This window comes from Chlamydotis macqueenii, chromosome 6 (genome assembly GCF_036417535.1).
Source record: "Chlamydotis macqueenii isolate bChlMac1 chromosome 6, bChlMac1.mat, whole genome shotgun sequence".
NCBI classification, from domain to species: domain Eukaryota; kingdom Metazoa; phylum Chordata; class Aves; order Otidiformes; family Otididae; genus Chlamydotis; species Chlamydotis macqueenii.
Genome location: NC_141561.1, coordinates 9,796,945 through 9,811,645, shown reverse-complemented (window position 1 = coordinate 9,811,645; position 14,701 = coordinate 9,796,945). Strand labels below are relative to the sequence as shown.

The following is a 14,701-nucleotide window of genomic DNA, read 5'->3' as shown; positions in this document are numbered from 1 at the left end:
ATAATGTGCTGCCAACATAATGTAATAAAACTTCAACTGAAATGCACACCACCACAACTGAAACTGATAAGTCAAAGTATGGGGAAAGTTAACTTTAGCAAAATCATTTTTGACATGAAAATATTAAAGTTTTACAGTTCAGATATGCCTAGACTAACCCTAACATGAATGCAAGAGTTTTATGAGTATTAAAAAAATCCTATGGAAAGAAATGTTTCTAAAAGTTATTGAGCTTTTAGCTGGCTCCCAGCATTTTCTAAACTTTGGAGTCTGTTAGCGTCATTCCAGTTGGATTTAGGCATGGGTTGCCCGAGTGAGAGGAATTATAACTTTTACCCAAACAACTCAGGTGCCTGTGCTGGGGTGAAGACCAGTCAGGGGTGAAGCGTGGCTCTGTGTCCGAGGCTGGACTCGCAAGTTTGGAAGTTGATGATTCACACAGGCATAGGGGATACCCTAATTGCTCAGTGTCACACATGGGGTGAAACTGCTCTCAACTCTACTAAAGTTCACTCTAAACAATCAGCACACCTCACGTTACTCGCGTGGTACGTGCAGCTCACAGAGCGGTTTCCTGTGGAATTTGCCTTTACTGTACGTGCAGGAGCTGGTTGCAGACCGCTGAAGTTGAGACCCTTCTTGATACAGATGGGTTCCTCAGATACCTGCCAAGGTTACACCACAAACCCCCGCGATTACCCTTCAGCCTGCCAGTGAGGATTGAAGATAAGCATCTGACGGCTTGACAGATTATATACCATGTGCGTAATGTTTTCATGTGTAATTACTGAAAAGAGGTATGAAAAGAGCTCCAGACCAGTTTTTTTAAGGCCTCACAATAAATGACTTCCCCTTCATTTATTTTATACATCTGCCTGTGATGATATGATAGGAAACGCATGCCATGAACTCACGTGCCACCAATTTCCATACTTCTGATAAAAAGGAGAACGGAGGTTTTAATCTGAGAAAATGCCTGGTGCTTCAGAACGCCTTTTTTCCTCCATCACTCATTTTCAGATTAAAAGGTTTAATTAAATGCAGTGCTGCTGGACAGGGCTTCAGTCAGCCTGTGTAGCACCTGAGGTTACACAAAGTGGGAGACATGGGGAAATTTTAGGCTGCAAGGAAATTGCCACAGCTGAAAGTTTTTCAATCTTTTCTTTAAGCAAAATGCATGAATGGTAAATATATAAATACAAATAACAGCTGAGGAAATTGCAAGTCTCAAATATATCAGCCTCTCAGTTTTTATTTCCCCAGAACACGATGAGCCCTGTTGGCAGTGGGCTGGAGGACACCCCCCCAGCAGCACCATGGGCCGTGCTGAGCTGTGCCAGCCAGTTGAGATGCCTCCTTTATTCCAGTTGGATTCAGTACATTATGCTGCTGAATCAGGCCATTTTGCTCAGAAATCATCTGTTTCCAAAGCAGGTTCCTTTAATACAGCCAAATGCCCAGGGATGCTCCAGGCTCGCAACGCATGGGCGATCACACATCGGCTCCATAAAACAGAGGTGAGGATGGCGGTGGGCATTGTTCACGTTGACCTCAAACCCAGAGCTGACACTGGTAGGGTCTGACCGCTTGATGCTTGAGATGTCTTGATGTTTCCCTTGCCTGTCCCAAACAGGTGGTGAAGCCCGGTGGTGCTGGAGCTGCTGTACCACCGCTGCTCTCCTCCTCCTCCTGTGCTTTCCCAGAGAGGGGCTTGAGCTTCCTGCCCACCAAACATGCAAATCCACGTGCGCAGATTGAAACTGATTCCTGAAAAAAAGCCATGAAAATGAGTCAGTGTTTGGAAAAACCTGGTCTGTAGTGTGAAGTTCGGTCCATGTAATTTAGTAAAATGAAAATTCAGCAATAGTTTACTTATTGTCTACATACAACATAGGGGAAGGAAATTTCTGACAGTAGAGGGCTCTTCTAGCTAACAGGCTGAGGTACAGAAGTATCTGGTGGCTGCAAGATGAAGCTAAACACATTTGGACTAGAAATAAGCTGAAATTTATTAGTGATGAAAAAAACTAATCCCCAGGACTTCCTCGCTTTAGAAATGAGTCAGAGCTCTTGACAGCAGATTAAATCAAGGTAGAAAGGAATGAGTAGTTCCAATTGGATTGTAAAGATAATTTTAATTTAAATCAAATACACTTTTTAAAAGAAATAAACTTGTTTAAAATTGCATTTGTTACTATAAGTAAAACCTAGGCTCCCTGTTATATTGGAATAATTTAGATACATTAAATAACACACTGAATCAATGAGATAAAAGTGGTTTAAATTCCATAACCCTTGAGTTTTCACATGTAGTCCAAGGAAGCAACTTGAACTTCTCAAAAGAGCTCAGGTTGCAGAGACTTGTCACAAAACCCTGCAATGCATTGCCTGCATAATTTTTTTTGGAAGTTTAGAAGTCCTCAAAAATTCATTATGTGCTCCCAGCCCATTGCAGGAACCCCAAGACATCCCACTCCAAAACCGAGATCCCACTGGAGTGTGCCAACCAGATGTCCTTTGGTTCCCTCAAAAAACACACACACTCTCCTTTTGCACAATGGGCGTCCCGAGTTCGACTGATTTTGCCCACGGAAGGTTCACAGCTTGCTGCCTCCAAGAGCGCATGCGCTGGCTCCACAGCATTCAAGTGCTCAGCTCTGAAGGCCTCATCCCTATTTGTCAGATCCAGCTAGACATTTCTGCCAGGAAAAACAGAGAAAACTGCCCGTTTTGTGAACAAGACACCCTGAAGTGGGTGATGCATCGCATATTTGAGGAAAGGGAGAGCTAAACGGAGCCAGAGCAGAACTTTCTTGGAGATGGTACAGTGAAAACACTCCTGTGTGGAAAAAAGGAGAAATCTTTCTAAGAAGTTTTCCTAGGCGCTGCTGCTGATAAGGATGTTGTGCCTCCATGTCACACAATGGCTAAAGCAGGGTTTTTCGTGGCATTTCATGCGTGCATCAAGCAGAACCTACTCTCAGAGTGGCTTCAGGAGACAGAACTGATGGCCAGGTTCTGGGGAAAAATGGCTCTGTTAAAACATGGATGAGAGAGAAAACATAGCAACATGACCCCTGAGCTTGAAATATTTAGATTAAATTTAATCCAAATCTGCACTAAGCCTTTTTTTCTGGCACAGTCCTTGCAACATTCTTCCAGGTAGTCACATTACGTGTTATTCCAGACAGTACCAGAGGAACAGAATTACATCCAGACTCAATACTGCCAGATTTTGTTTAGCAAGACAATAACTTGTCTTAGTATAAGGGCATGTTGTCTTCTCCTAAGGGTTGCAACTTGCAGGGAAGATCACAAAGCCTCTCCTCACTCTTTCTGAATTGCCCTTCTCAGAAGGAGTGTGTGGTAGCACGTGTGTTATGGCAACTGAATCCCCTAAAAGGTGATTAAAATTTGCCCGAGCTCTCCTCCTGTGTGAGAACTGTTTACACAGCATGAGGCTGCTCTTCAGTAGCCTTCCAGAGCAGAAGCTGGACATGGACCCCAGCCATGCATCTGCCCCCAGGTACCTTTGGTACAGATGGACCCTGAAAACAGCAAAAGAGAATGAGCATCCTCTGCGGGAGGAATGGGCACGGCTTGGCCTGACACCCTGTGATCTCTGCTACCTCCTCAGAAGGATGCTTTTTTGGCTAATACCTTTTCCATGAATTTCCATGAGTACCTTTTCCATGTGACCTTTTCTATTTTTTGTTTAACATATAGTTCAAGCTTGTCAAAGACACAGTCACTCAAGTGTATTTTTGTGTACCTTTGCCTCGCAACAACCAGGCCCATGCATTTCAGTTTTCCTCTGCTGCTACGTTTTGCTTCCTGACCTTTTCATATGCAATTTTTTTTGAGAGAGCTATACTTTTTTTTTCCCCACAAAGAGGTTCAGCACAATTTCTTAGTATACATAAGGGCAACGGAACTTTTCCTTTCCGTGAGCATTTAAGCCCTGAAGCAGCGGTGTGCTACCACTGCACTGGTGGTCACGTTTCCCAGCGGAAGGGAGGGGATGCTGTGCAGATCTGCGCTCTGGGTGCCCGTGATCAAGGTGGGGAGAACAACCTTTCCCTGTCTTCCACTCCCTCACCGCCCTCCCCTGCCATTTCCCAGCGCTGGGGCGCAGGCTGTAGACTCCTTCTCCTCCTAAAGCCTGAGCTCTCCCACCCCATGATTTGACTCTGAATGACAGAGAGAAAAAATGAATTAACAGTAGGAGTGGGTGATGAGGGCAAGAGGAAATGGTGCTGGTGCTCCTCTCCCCATGGCCAGCTAGCACCGTGCTTGCCCTGGCAGCCGCAGGCATTCCCAGCGGTGAGATTTTTTGCGTTCGATTGGTTTTGGCTGCCCTCCAAAATTTCCCTCAGGAATGCAAGTGGAAGGAGGGAAACGGCAGTTTTTAACACTTCATATTTCAGCCCAAGTGAAATGACATTTTAGTGGAGCAAAAATGTGGTGGCTGAGCTCCTCTGTAGCTGGAGGGCTGTCTGCTCACCAAACACCACAGGCACACCACGATCCGAATGTCAGCGTTGTGAAGGAAGAAGACACAGGACAGTTTTGTGAAAGGATATGTTGCAAAGCCTGGAAAAAATGTTCATTGCACACCCTTCTCTAATACATGCTAGAAAAGTAAAAAAAAAAAATTAGTATTAATGTTTCCAAAGTTTTGAAAGCTCAAACTAATAGAAATACCCCCAAATCTGGGAAGTTTTTCAGTTGCTACTCAGCATCTGTGGCCTGACTCCACTTCTAATACATTTGTTACCACGTAGACATTACACGTCCTGTCTTCCACGCTGAGCTCCTTCCGTTGCACTGTAACGTTTTGCTGTTGGATTACAGAGCCTTACGCGCACCCTGTTCACCCAAAGTTTGGCTGCAGTGTTATTTACAGCCCTCCCCATCATACGAGGCAGGGTGACAGTTGCCAGTTGTGCCGGTGGCTTTTGTGATGAGCGAAGTGAATGCTCTGAATTTGTCTGGAAACTTGTCATTCATTGCACATTAAAAAAAAAAAAAAACATGAACAAAATCAGATGTGAGCGCTCCTTTTAAATGCCCCGCTGCTTGGCACAGATTTCTCCTACGTCTGTTTGAAGAAGTTGCAGCATGGCCCAGGGCTATGGAGGAGCTGGGATGGCAGCTGTGCTGCAGTCGTCATTTTGGAAAACTGCTGGATTTGAGGCTAGCTTTACAAAGACTTTGGCAAAGCATGGAGCAGAGGAAACTTCAAGGAATCTAGCCAACCTTGGGAATGTCCCACCAAGGAGAAAATCTTCAGATGGAAGTGTTGGTGATGAATTAAGTTGGTTTTATGGAGATTTACACTTTCCCAAGCAACTCAAGGAAGAGTTGAGTAGTACCAGGAGAGGGCAGGGAACAGGCGTTAGATGGGAGTATCCTCATCCCTGCCCATGGACAGATGTGAATTGTGCGGCCAGCTTATACTGAAGACTTTTTTATACTGAAGTTTCATTTTCTCTCATCCAAGGCATCTCTCCTGATGTTTTTCTGGCTTCATCCAGTTGTTATGGCTTATCATCTGTATCAGCAGATTGTTCGGGACAGTGTTTGTAAGAATGGAAGTGTAACAGAGCCGTGATTTGGACAAAAATGATAGGTGCTGCCGCAGCATAAACCAGGAATTTTCACATTAACATCTAGGAGATGAGAATATTTTGGCCAGTAACCCTCTCTAGTGGGTATCAGAAGTTCCTTGCCATGACATTGCAATCTCTAGAATAACCCAGCTAATTTGATTTCTTCACTCCACAAGAGAAACCATGCGGACTGGGGCTTGATGAGAGCCGTTCAAAGGGCAGATCCCACCTCTGTTATCCCAACACTTGAATAACATCTCCTGGAGAATGTAAGGCAGAAGGACCCACACTTAATCAAATCCAGGATTCCATTTGCCTTGGACTAAGAGCTAAGGAAATCAGTTTAATTTCTTCTGTGAGAAAAGTGAGATAAATTATGTGTACATGTGTCTCAGGTAAAATATTTGATTGCTTACCATCTTAGTCATCACTGGTGTTTAATGGTTTATTATGTAACATTACATCCAATACAGATTACATCGGGGCAAGGGGGGGAAATCACAACCATGGAGCCTGCAGAAACCAGAAAGTAATTTGTCTACAGGAGGAAGGATGCTTTTTTCTGCACGCTCTGTGTACAGCATCATTTATCATCTGGGAGAATCGCCCGGAGGCAGTTGAACAATGCTCAGCTGAAGTCACCTCAGGCCAGCTGTCTTCTGAGAGGCTCCTGTCCTGGTAGTACCCAAATGCTTTGGCTTTCCCAGGGCAAAGGTCTTTTCCAGGCTACCTCTGCAACAGTGCCATACTCAGAGACCTACTGTACTTACAGATTGAAGACAGATGTATTTGTTAATTTAAAAAAAAAAAGAAAAAAAGGAAAATAAAAAAAAAGAATCCCAAAGTCAAATTCTCCAAACAAATTATTTCCTACTGATTAAACTTTTCTGATCCTATGAAACCTAACTACAGCTTGGCATGCTTTCCCAAACATAACATGCAAAAGTAGTAATATTTTATGTTGCAATTATAGGACATTGTGGGCTGCAGCCATCTGCTAAGAGAGGGACATTCTGCTCCCCGAACATCCTGGCTGTAATTTGCACAATATTTGAGTTCCTGAGAGTTACCAGGAGCTCTAATACGGTGTGGATACCCATCAGCACTAACAGCACATAAAACATGGGAGAGCTGACTCAGGGGTGATAGTAGCTTTTGGCAACTCAGGATTTTTCCTCGGGCAGTGGAAAACATTCCAGCATGAACTAAACACACAAGAAGGTTTCCCCGAAGCACGTGCTGCCCCTACGGCAAACAGAAAGCACGAGGGGGTGCCTCATGCAATACCATCACCTCCCTTTTTCAGAGTTACAGTTGGGTTCAATTTTCTATTATTGCAGATCTTTGGGGTGGGATTTTTCTGAAGCATTCCGTTTTGGCCTAAACCCTCTCCCATTGGAAACAATGAGCCCCCCGACTGCCCCACCGCTTTAATGGCAGAAAGGGGCAGCCAGCACAGAGCGCTTTGGGAAATCCTGCCCCTCGCGCCCGGTCCTGCACAATGGGTCAAATGTTTCATCCCGGCGTGAAGCCTGAATAAACAGGCATTGCACAAGGAATAGCGGCAGGGAAGCGAAGCTGCTGTGCCAAGGGCAGGCGCTAACGCTGCAACCGCTCTGCGTTAACCATTACAGCCCATGGACCAGGATCATTCCCAGGAATGCTGCTGCTCTCCTGGGGGAGCCTGCATCTCCCTGGCCGGTTGTTTGACCAACATCTGTGAAGCTCTGCAAGTGGTGGCTGATGGGACCGGGCTGGCCATGATGTGGTTCACACTTCCACATCCTCCTACAGCTGACAAAGGTGGTAATTTCTGAATTTGAAAGCTATTTATTGCAAGGACAGTTTTGGTACCCTGTTTGTAAATTTTGATGTGAGTTAATATTTTTGAAAACCAACCCATTTCATTCATTAATGAAAGAAAAACGTGGCCAAAAATCATTATGTAGGACCTTCAGGAGAAGACTTTACTCTCGGTTTGAAATAGCTGACAAAATCATACTTATTACCCAAAGACAAATCAAACTTGGAGGTAAGTCTGGGGTGAAAGGGATGTCTGCCTGCCACACCAGCCACATACAGTAATTTCTGGACAAAACCCATCTGAGAGCCGGCTCGGCTTCACCCAAGCCTCAAAGACCATCTGCACTGGAAGACTTACAAAGTTCACTCACAATTGTCTCGTTGGGACTCACAGGCAGGGATTACGGATGGAAACGTACATTCCTGCAGGGGGTGGGAGCTTCACCCATGGGCTACCTCGTAGGAGAAGGTGGCATGGAGGACTAAATATGGGCTCAAGAGCCTTGAGCATATGCCTACAGCACCCCAGCCAGAAAACTAAGCTTATATTGGGTGAAGAGTGTTAATTTGCTGCTACCACACATTTTTACATCATTAGTTCCTCCTTATCTGGGATGTTTCTGGTGTAGTTCACCTATGTTTTGCCCCAAGTCTCACGATGTGGAAACATTCAAGGCTAGGTTGGATGAGGCTCTGAGCAACCTGATCTAGTCAAAGATGTCCCTGCTCCTTGCAGGGGGGTTGGACTAGATGGCCTTTGAACGTCCCTTCCAAACCTAACCATTCTATGATTCTGTGACTCTTTGTGTTTCTGTAGGCCAAAAGGAATAAATAGCTTAGGGAAAAAGGCACAGTAAATAGACTCTCACAGTTTACTGTAGTTGAGGATCTGTCCCATCATCTTCAATGCCAAGATAGCGGAGCACTTCCTATCATCATCCTATCGAGGCAGCTACGGCAAAGGCATAAAATGCTTTCTTCAGGCAGCCCTGCAAATATCGTGCTCATTTAAGAGGTAAGTAAAGAAGACATCACCGCTGGATGCGTGTCCTCTGGTAGCAATCAATGCCCAGCATACGCTTTTGATGAGGTTAGATAACAAGCATCACATGGAGAGAGGAGCATCGTGCACACACAACCTTCTGAATATGTGTCAGCAACAAAATGAGCACTACAAAGGCCAGCAGTAGCTGCCCACTGTAGGATGTCTTCTGTAGTTCAAGTTCAGCTGTGCAACACAAGCCCAGCTCTCTGTAGTCTGACAAAAAAAAAACCACCCTAAAACAGCAACAAAAAATCCACATACTGCTCTGAAGGATTAGCACGAGGATACATCTTTGTTCACAGAGCCCTTTTTAGGTTTGAAAAAGGAGCTTCTTACATCAAAAATAAGAGAATTCTTTCATGTCACTGTCAGCTCCGTAGCCCACCTAAAACTGCGTTATTACCACTGACAGAAAGACAGGTGTTAACAGCTGGAGAGAAAACAAACGGAGAGCGCTGTGGCAAAATTTGAGGAGAAACAGATGTGTGAGCAACTTGGTCTTTGATATTTATTTTAATAGTGCTTCTCAAATGTGTTTAATATTTATGTGGCTACAGTCTCAGCTTTCCCTGGCACGGGAGAGCCAGCGCGGCGCATTATTCACCTCTGCCACCGCTGCTGCTTTTCTTTTCCTCCTTTCTCCCCGTCACAAAACAGCATCTGTAAATCTCTCGGGAAATGCCAGTTTATTCCCCCTCCCCTCCCCCAGTATAAAACCGGTGGAGTTTTTTAGCAGTGGGAGTTCAGTGTGATTAGTATGCTAATACAGGAGAGGAGGAAATGGAGATGAGAGATACGGTCCTTTAGCGAAGAAAAGCGGGAACAACTGAAAGGAGGATCTCTGCTAATCAATTAACCTGCGACGGACCCAGTGCCGCAAGAAGCCATTGTGCATAAAGGGACAAAATTCTCGGTGACAGATGGCACTTGGGCTCGCGGTATTACGGGGTTGCTGCTTGAGAGCTTGTTTACCTCCCATACAGGGGTAAGCAATAAAGCAATAACATTGCTTATTTATTTTAAAGAGAGAAGTTGAAATGCTTATTTACCAAATCAATCAAGGTTTACTAAGGCAGAACAGCCGCAATCCTCACGGCCCTAAAGTGCTGGATACTTCACTGATTTCAAATAGCAATTATCTATTGCAGTTTCTCGAAGCCCCTCTGACTGCAAAGAGACATTTAATTTGCAAATTTTGATGAAAATTGTCATTTTTTTTAATTGCCTATTTCACCAATTTGAATTTTAAAACAAACTATTAACTAGAAGCTCATTTTTACTTGCCTTGGGCAAGCCTGGAAAATATTTGTCAAGACCCAAGTCTGTCTGCTTAGCATTTGCGTTGAGAAATGCACAACTGCCTTCAAGTCAACATTAGCTGTGACAGAAGCAAGACTATTATTTAACAGTAGCTGAAAATGTCAAAAACAAGTGGCGTCTGGCATTTTGACAAGAGAGCATTGAAAAGAAATTACTTTTTTTCTTTTTTTTTTTTATCAACATTCGCTTAACTGTAACACAAAACTGTACAATTATCACTGGGCTCTGAGTGCGTCTTTGATGGATCCCTTTGAACTGGTGGGGATGAAGGACAGCAGGTGGGTCTCCATCTTCTGTCCACAAACACCTTCGAGCCCCAGCCATGGGCCAGAGCCTCTGTGCTTCAAACAAACCCACACTCTGCTCCCAGGAGCGGAGATGGCATCATCCAACAACTCGTGTCAGGCCTCAGGCACATCAACCGGATGAAGACATCCCAAAAGCCAAGGACATCTGTAGATGTTTAGAAGTATGCTTTAGATGTTAACTGGCTGTCAGGATAAAATGCAGGCATTTTTTTTAAAGTAGGTAGTGTGCCTGGGCATTAATCAGCCTTTTTTATATTAGAATTTGTAACAAAGGCTTGGCAGACTTAATTAAAAATAGTATTGTGATGAAAAGAAGTCTCACTTTGAAGGAGTGCAGGAAAACTAACATCTAAAATATGTTCTTCCCACAGGAAGATTAAGTTGGAAGTTACTGTTTTAATCAACGTTAAGATGCAACAGTGCTTACAATAAACAATATTGTGAACCATCTCAGGGAAACAGCGCAACGGGCGATAAGATATTGTTTTCAAGACTTTTCGATAGCAGAATGAATAGGCCTTCATAATTTAAGAGAAGCCAAAGTGATGAACATATGTTCATCTTCACTGCACACACCAGATACTCAGCATCGTTTATCTGAGCTCGAGGAGAACAACGTCCTAGCAGACTTTCGCACCGGTTAAGCCCCTTTAACATCAGTCAGCATTAGGCAGGGCATCAAATCCCATACAGATTTGTCTGAACAAGCATCAGTTGTCTGTTTGCGTCCTTCCTCAGCAAAATCTCAGCACACGCCTCGCAGCAGCTGTGCAGGAGCGGCATCAGGCAATGTGCTGCATGGTCCCTTTCCCAGGCCGCATCCCTTCGTATCCTGCCATGCAGCAGCTACTCAACCAACCTCACCGCATCTCCCTGGGTTTCATTAGTCACTGTGACCTTAGAAATCACAAGCTATCAAAGCCTGACAGTTCGTCAAAGCGGACGTACTCAATGAAAAGCTGAGTCAGACAATGCCAGAAAGCACATACTGTCCCCCATAGCTTTGAAACGTCCTCGATGAGATAGCCTGGGGGTTTTTCGTCACAACTGGGTCTCTTTCTTCTTGCACAGTGTCTCTAATGCCTCACTTTTACCACCAGCAGAAGGCAGGAGGAGCTGATACTGCTGACAAGAAGAGGCCTTCTCTTTGCTCTCTCCTGGGCATTGATGCTGCGATGGGAAGGAGGGGACTGGGGAACTGCTCCTGCTTCAGCGAAGCTTATTTTATTTCCAGGGAGCAAAATTAAGGGACCACATTCGTCAAACCACGGGTTGCAGGAGCAACACAACGATTCTAATTTACCAGCGAGCTGATCCACAATGGCGAAAATCATTTGCTTTTGAATCCCAAGCAGCACTCCAAATCCAGGGATGGGGGGCTCAAAAAAACACCTTCAAGTGGCACACGTGGGTCTGAAAAACCAACTCTTCTTCTCACCTGCAAGTATACTCCCACAGAGGTTAAGGTTTGAATGCAAATGCAACTTGTGATATCGCTGTCTGTCCCTTGGTACTTAAAGGTGATTCTCCATTATAAATTTACATTTAAAAAATCAAAAAGTCAGTGTGTGTGGACTATACAAATATCACGGGTACTTGTCTTCGTGCTGGGCATTTTGGCCTGACGTCTAAACTGAGCTCCCTTTTTTAGTCAACTTATCAAGTGACCCCTCACCTCACTGCTCTTCGGTGTCCCAGAGTTCATTCCCTGGACCAGTGCAATGACCAAAGTCTGCAAAATAAACTAAAAAAAAAATGTTTCCAGGAATGGGTACTCACTTTCTACCAGCTTCATATTATCCCACTTTATCACATAGTGGATACATCACTACATCGATTCACGTCCCTGAAATATCAGTCTTCAGGATCTTTCAATTCATCTTCTTCAAGCCACCACCCCAGCTGCATTTTCGCTTGTTACACTGATTTGAGGAAACTGGTTGGTAAGAGGAGCCTGAAACCCACACAAAGCAGTATTATTTCTCTCTCTCCAGTTTAATCAGAACAGGCACAGGTCCAACACAAATCCTCAGCTGAATTTCCTACAAGCGAAATACTGGACCAAAAAAAAAAAAAAAAGCAAGATCGTGGCAAGCATTTATGACAACAAGCTCATCAGCGGCCAACATTTTGCATTTGCATCATTATTAATTTGATCTGCCAGATCTGATTCTTTTAAGTCAGTCCCCCTGAAGAGCTGATACACCATACGAAAAGCACACATCGTAAATCACAGGAAATGATGACAGTTTTCATCAGTGGTGAAAGAGAAGAGGGAAAGGCAGATTCTGCAGTGTGCTGCTCTGACCTGTTGCACAATGTAGAATTTTCTTTTGACCTGTATCACATGAGAAAAGAAGTGAGGTCTAAATAATTTCATCCCTTTCAAACACACTGGGCCAAATTCCCGACCAGCATGAAATGCTGCATATCCACTGACATCGATGGAGCTACGCCAGCTCAGCTGAGAACTTGGCTTTGCAAATCAGTTCATTCAGCAATGATTACACTTGACATGCAGCACAGAACCAGCATTTGTTTTTAAAAAGAAAACAGTGGAGTCTTTCAGTGCTAACCCAGCCTATAAATAGCCCTGGTTCCAAGAACGGGATTAACTGTCCTTGCTTCAGACTCCTATGTATTTGTGCAAAGGAAGAGTGAGGAGGAGGAGAAAAGCATGTTCTTCCCTCTCTGGCACACTGATGGCAGGTCTCACCACTCCAGACAAGAAGTGATGGTCTGTAGAGGAAGGCCACTTTGCTTTTCATTAGAACCTGTAATTGACATGTGCACTTAATGTCCTTACAGGGGTTTTCACCTTGACCTGAACACCATATGCTCACATCCCTCACCTTTACCACACTGTTGCCAACCAAAGTGCCCAGGGCCAGATGACCAGTTTCTCACAAAGTTCAAAAGGACTGTGTCAATCCCAGCAAGAAGTTGCTAAAGCTATTTTCCTACGAGTTCTCTGGTGGCATGGCCAGGTTTACTCTGGGCATCCTTGGTCACTGAGGAAACAATTGGCACAGCTAAGTTAGAGGAAAACAGACGAGCCAAACCATGCTCGAGTGATCATGGCCAAAGAAGTGATGCCTTTGGAGAGCAGCTGAAGATCAGAATAAGTCAATACAAATGCACTGCACCTGTAAGGCTCCCCTTCCCCTCTTGTTTTGAAATCAGAATGATCACTTACCATCCTTCTCTTTCTTGCAATATTATGCAAAATGTTGGAGCTTCTCCTTGCATAATTGACAGGCCCCATCCCTGGAAACATTCAAGGCCAGGTTGGACGGGGCTCTGAGCAACCTGATCTGGTTGGAGATGTCCCTGCTCCTTGCAGGGGGGCTGGACTGGATGGCCTTTAAAGGTCCCTTCCAACTCTAACCATTCTATGATTCTAAATTCTACCTGGTAAATTAAGTTGCAGCCCTGTTCCTCCCAGCTTTCTTTTTAGTTCACACGTTTTCTCTGAATAACTCCACAAAACAAGGCTTGCTTTGAGGTTTGGTTACCAAAAAAATATTAAATATCTGAAACACAGGTTCATCTCATGTAACACAAGGCATACGATGAACTAATCAGAGATCACAAACAGCAGAATTATATTGTGAATTCTGACATATTTATAAATACAGATTTTCTTTCAATAACTATTTGGCCACACTTGCTTAAAAGGCACAATTTCAGAATTTCTACCAACAAATTCATAAAGAGCAGACCTTATGGCTATACCTGTGGACTTTGCCACCATGAATGCTCTGCGATGTGTACGCGTATCCCTGCACAACTACAGTACAAGCGGTCACTCCCTACCTAGAGGCTTTTAAGTGCAGAAGTCAAGGCAGAACTGCTGCCAGTACAGAAAGCTAATCCTGCCAGCTCTGACCTGGGGACGCTGCAGGTCGCATATCTGACACTGATGTACATGGCTCACAGGACACCACTGAGCACTCCACTCGCTTGGCCTGGGGAAACTGAGTAGCAGCACTTTTCCTTTATATTCTTTCTTATTTGTTTCTTTCTTATGTTGTTTCCTATCTGCTATAGCACTGGGCAGGCTAAAAAACAAAGCGTGAAAGTGCAACAGGAGTTGCTAAACCTATATGCTTCATAAATTAAGAGCGAGACAGGAAAACCTCAAAATACAAAACTACACTTCCACCTGGATTTCAGCACCAATCAGATCAATAAATGACCCCTACCTCTTCCCCAGCACGGCTTTTAAGCCGTCACACTCCCAGTACGCTGCCTGAAAAGCCCAGGCATAAAGTTTGTCCTTTAATTTGAGGCTTTGTCATTTGACTGGGGGGAGGTAATCAGGACAGGGCTCTGGACCATGCTGCTCAAAACATGACAACAGACAGACCAAAAACCCAAGCTGGCTGCATGAAGCAATTAGTGTTTACTACTCCACGACAGTTAACACGTTGGACTGACCTTTCATTTACTGTTTAGTACTGAACATTAAGCTGCAAAATTACTCATGCTTTGCATTTAGTACTGGCATCAAAACTAACAGCGTTAGATAGCTATTCCCACAGCGAGGCACACATTCCCTCTACCCAGCTGTGCACGGACTTTTATAAGCATTGTATGTGATATTTAACATC

At 44.3% G+C, this 14,701-nt stretch overlaps 1 protein-coding gene across 4 annotated transcripts in view; it reads right to left on the bottom strand.

Moving 5' to 3' along the window:
• Positions 1–1,420: 1,420 nt before the first annotated feature.
• INSIG2 (insulin induced gene 2) overlaps positions 1,421–14,701 on the bottom strand; it is a 28,282-nt gene continuing 15,001 nt past the window's right edge. For all 4 annotated transcript variants that reach the window (XM_086750443.1, XM_086750444.1, XM_086750447.1 and 1 more), the window contains one exon: positions 1,421–1,767. In XM_086750443.1, coding sequence (XP_086606569.1) covers positions 1,552–1,767 — 216 coding nt within the window. In that variant the 3' untranslated portion in view covers positions 1,421–1,551. The remainder of the gene's footprint in view (positions 1,768–14,701) is intronic.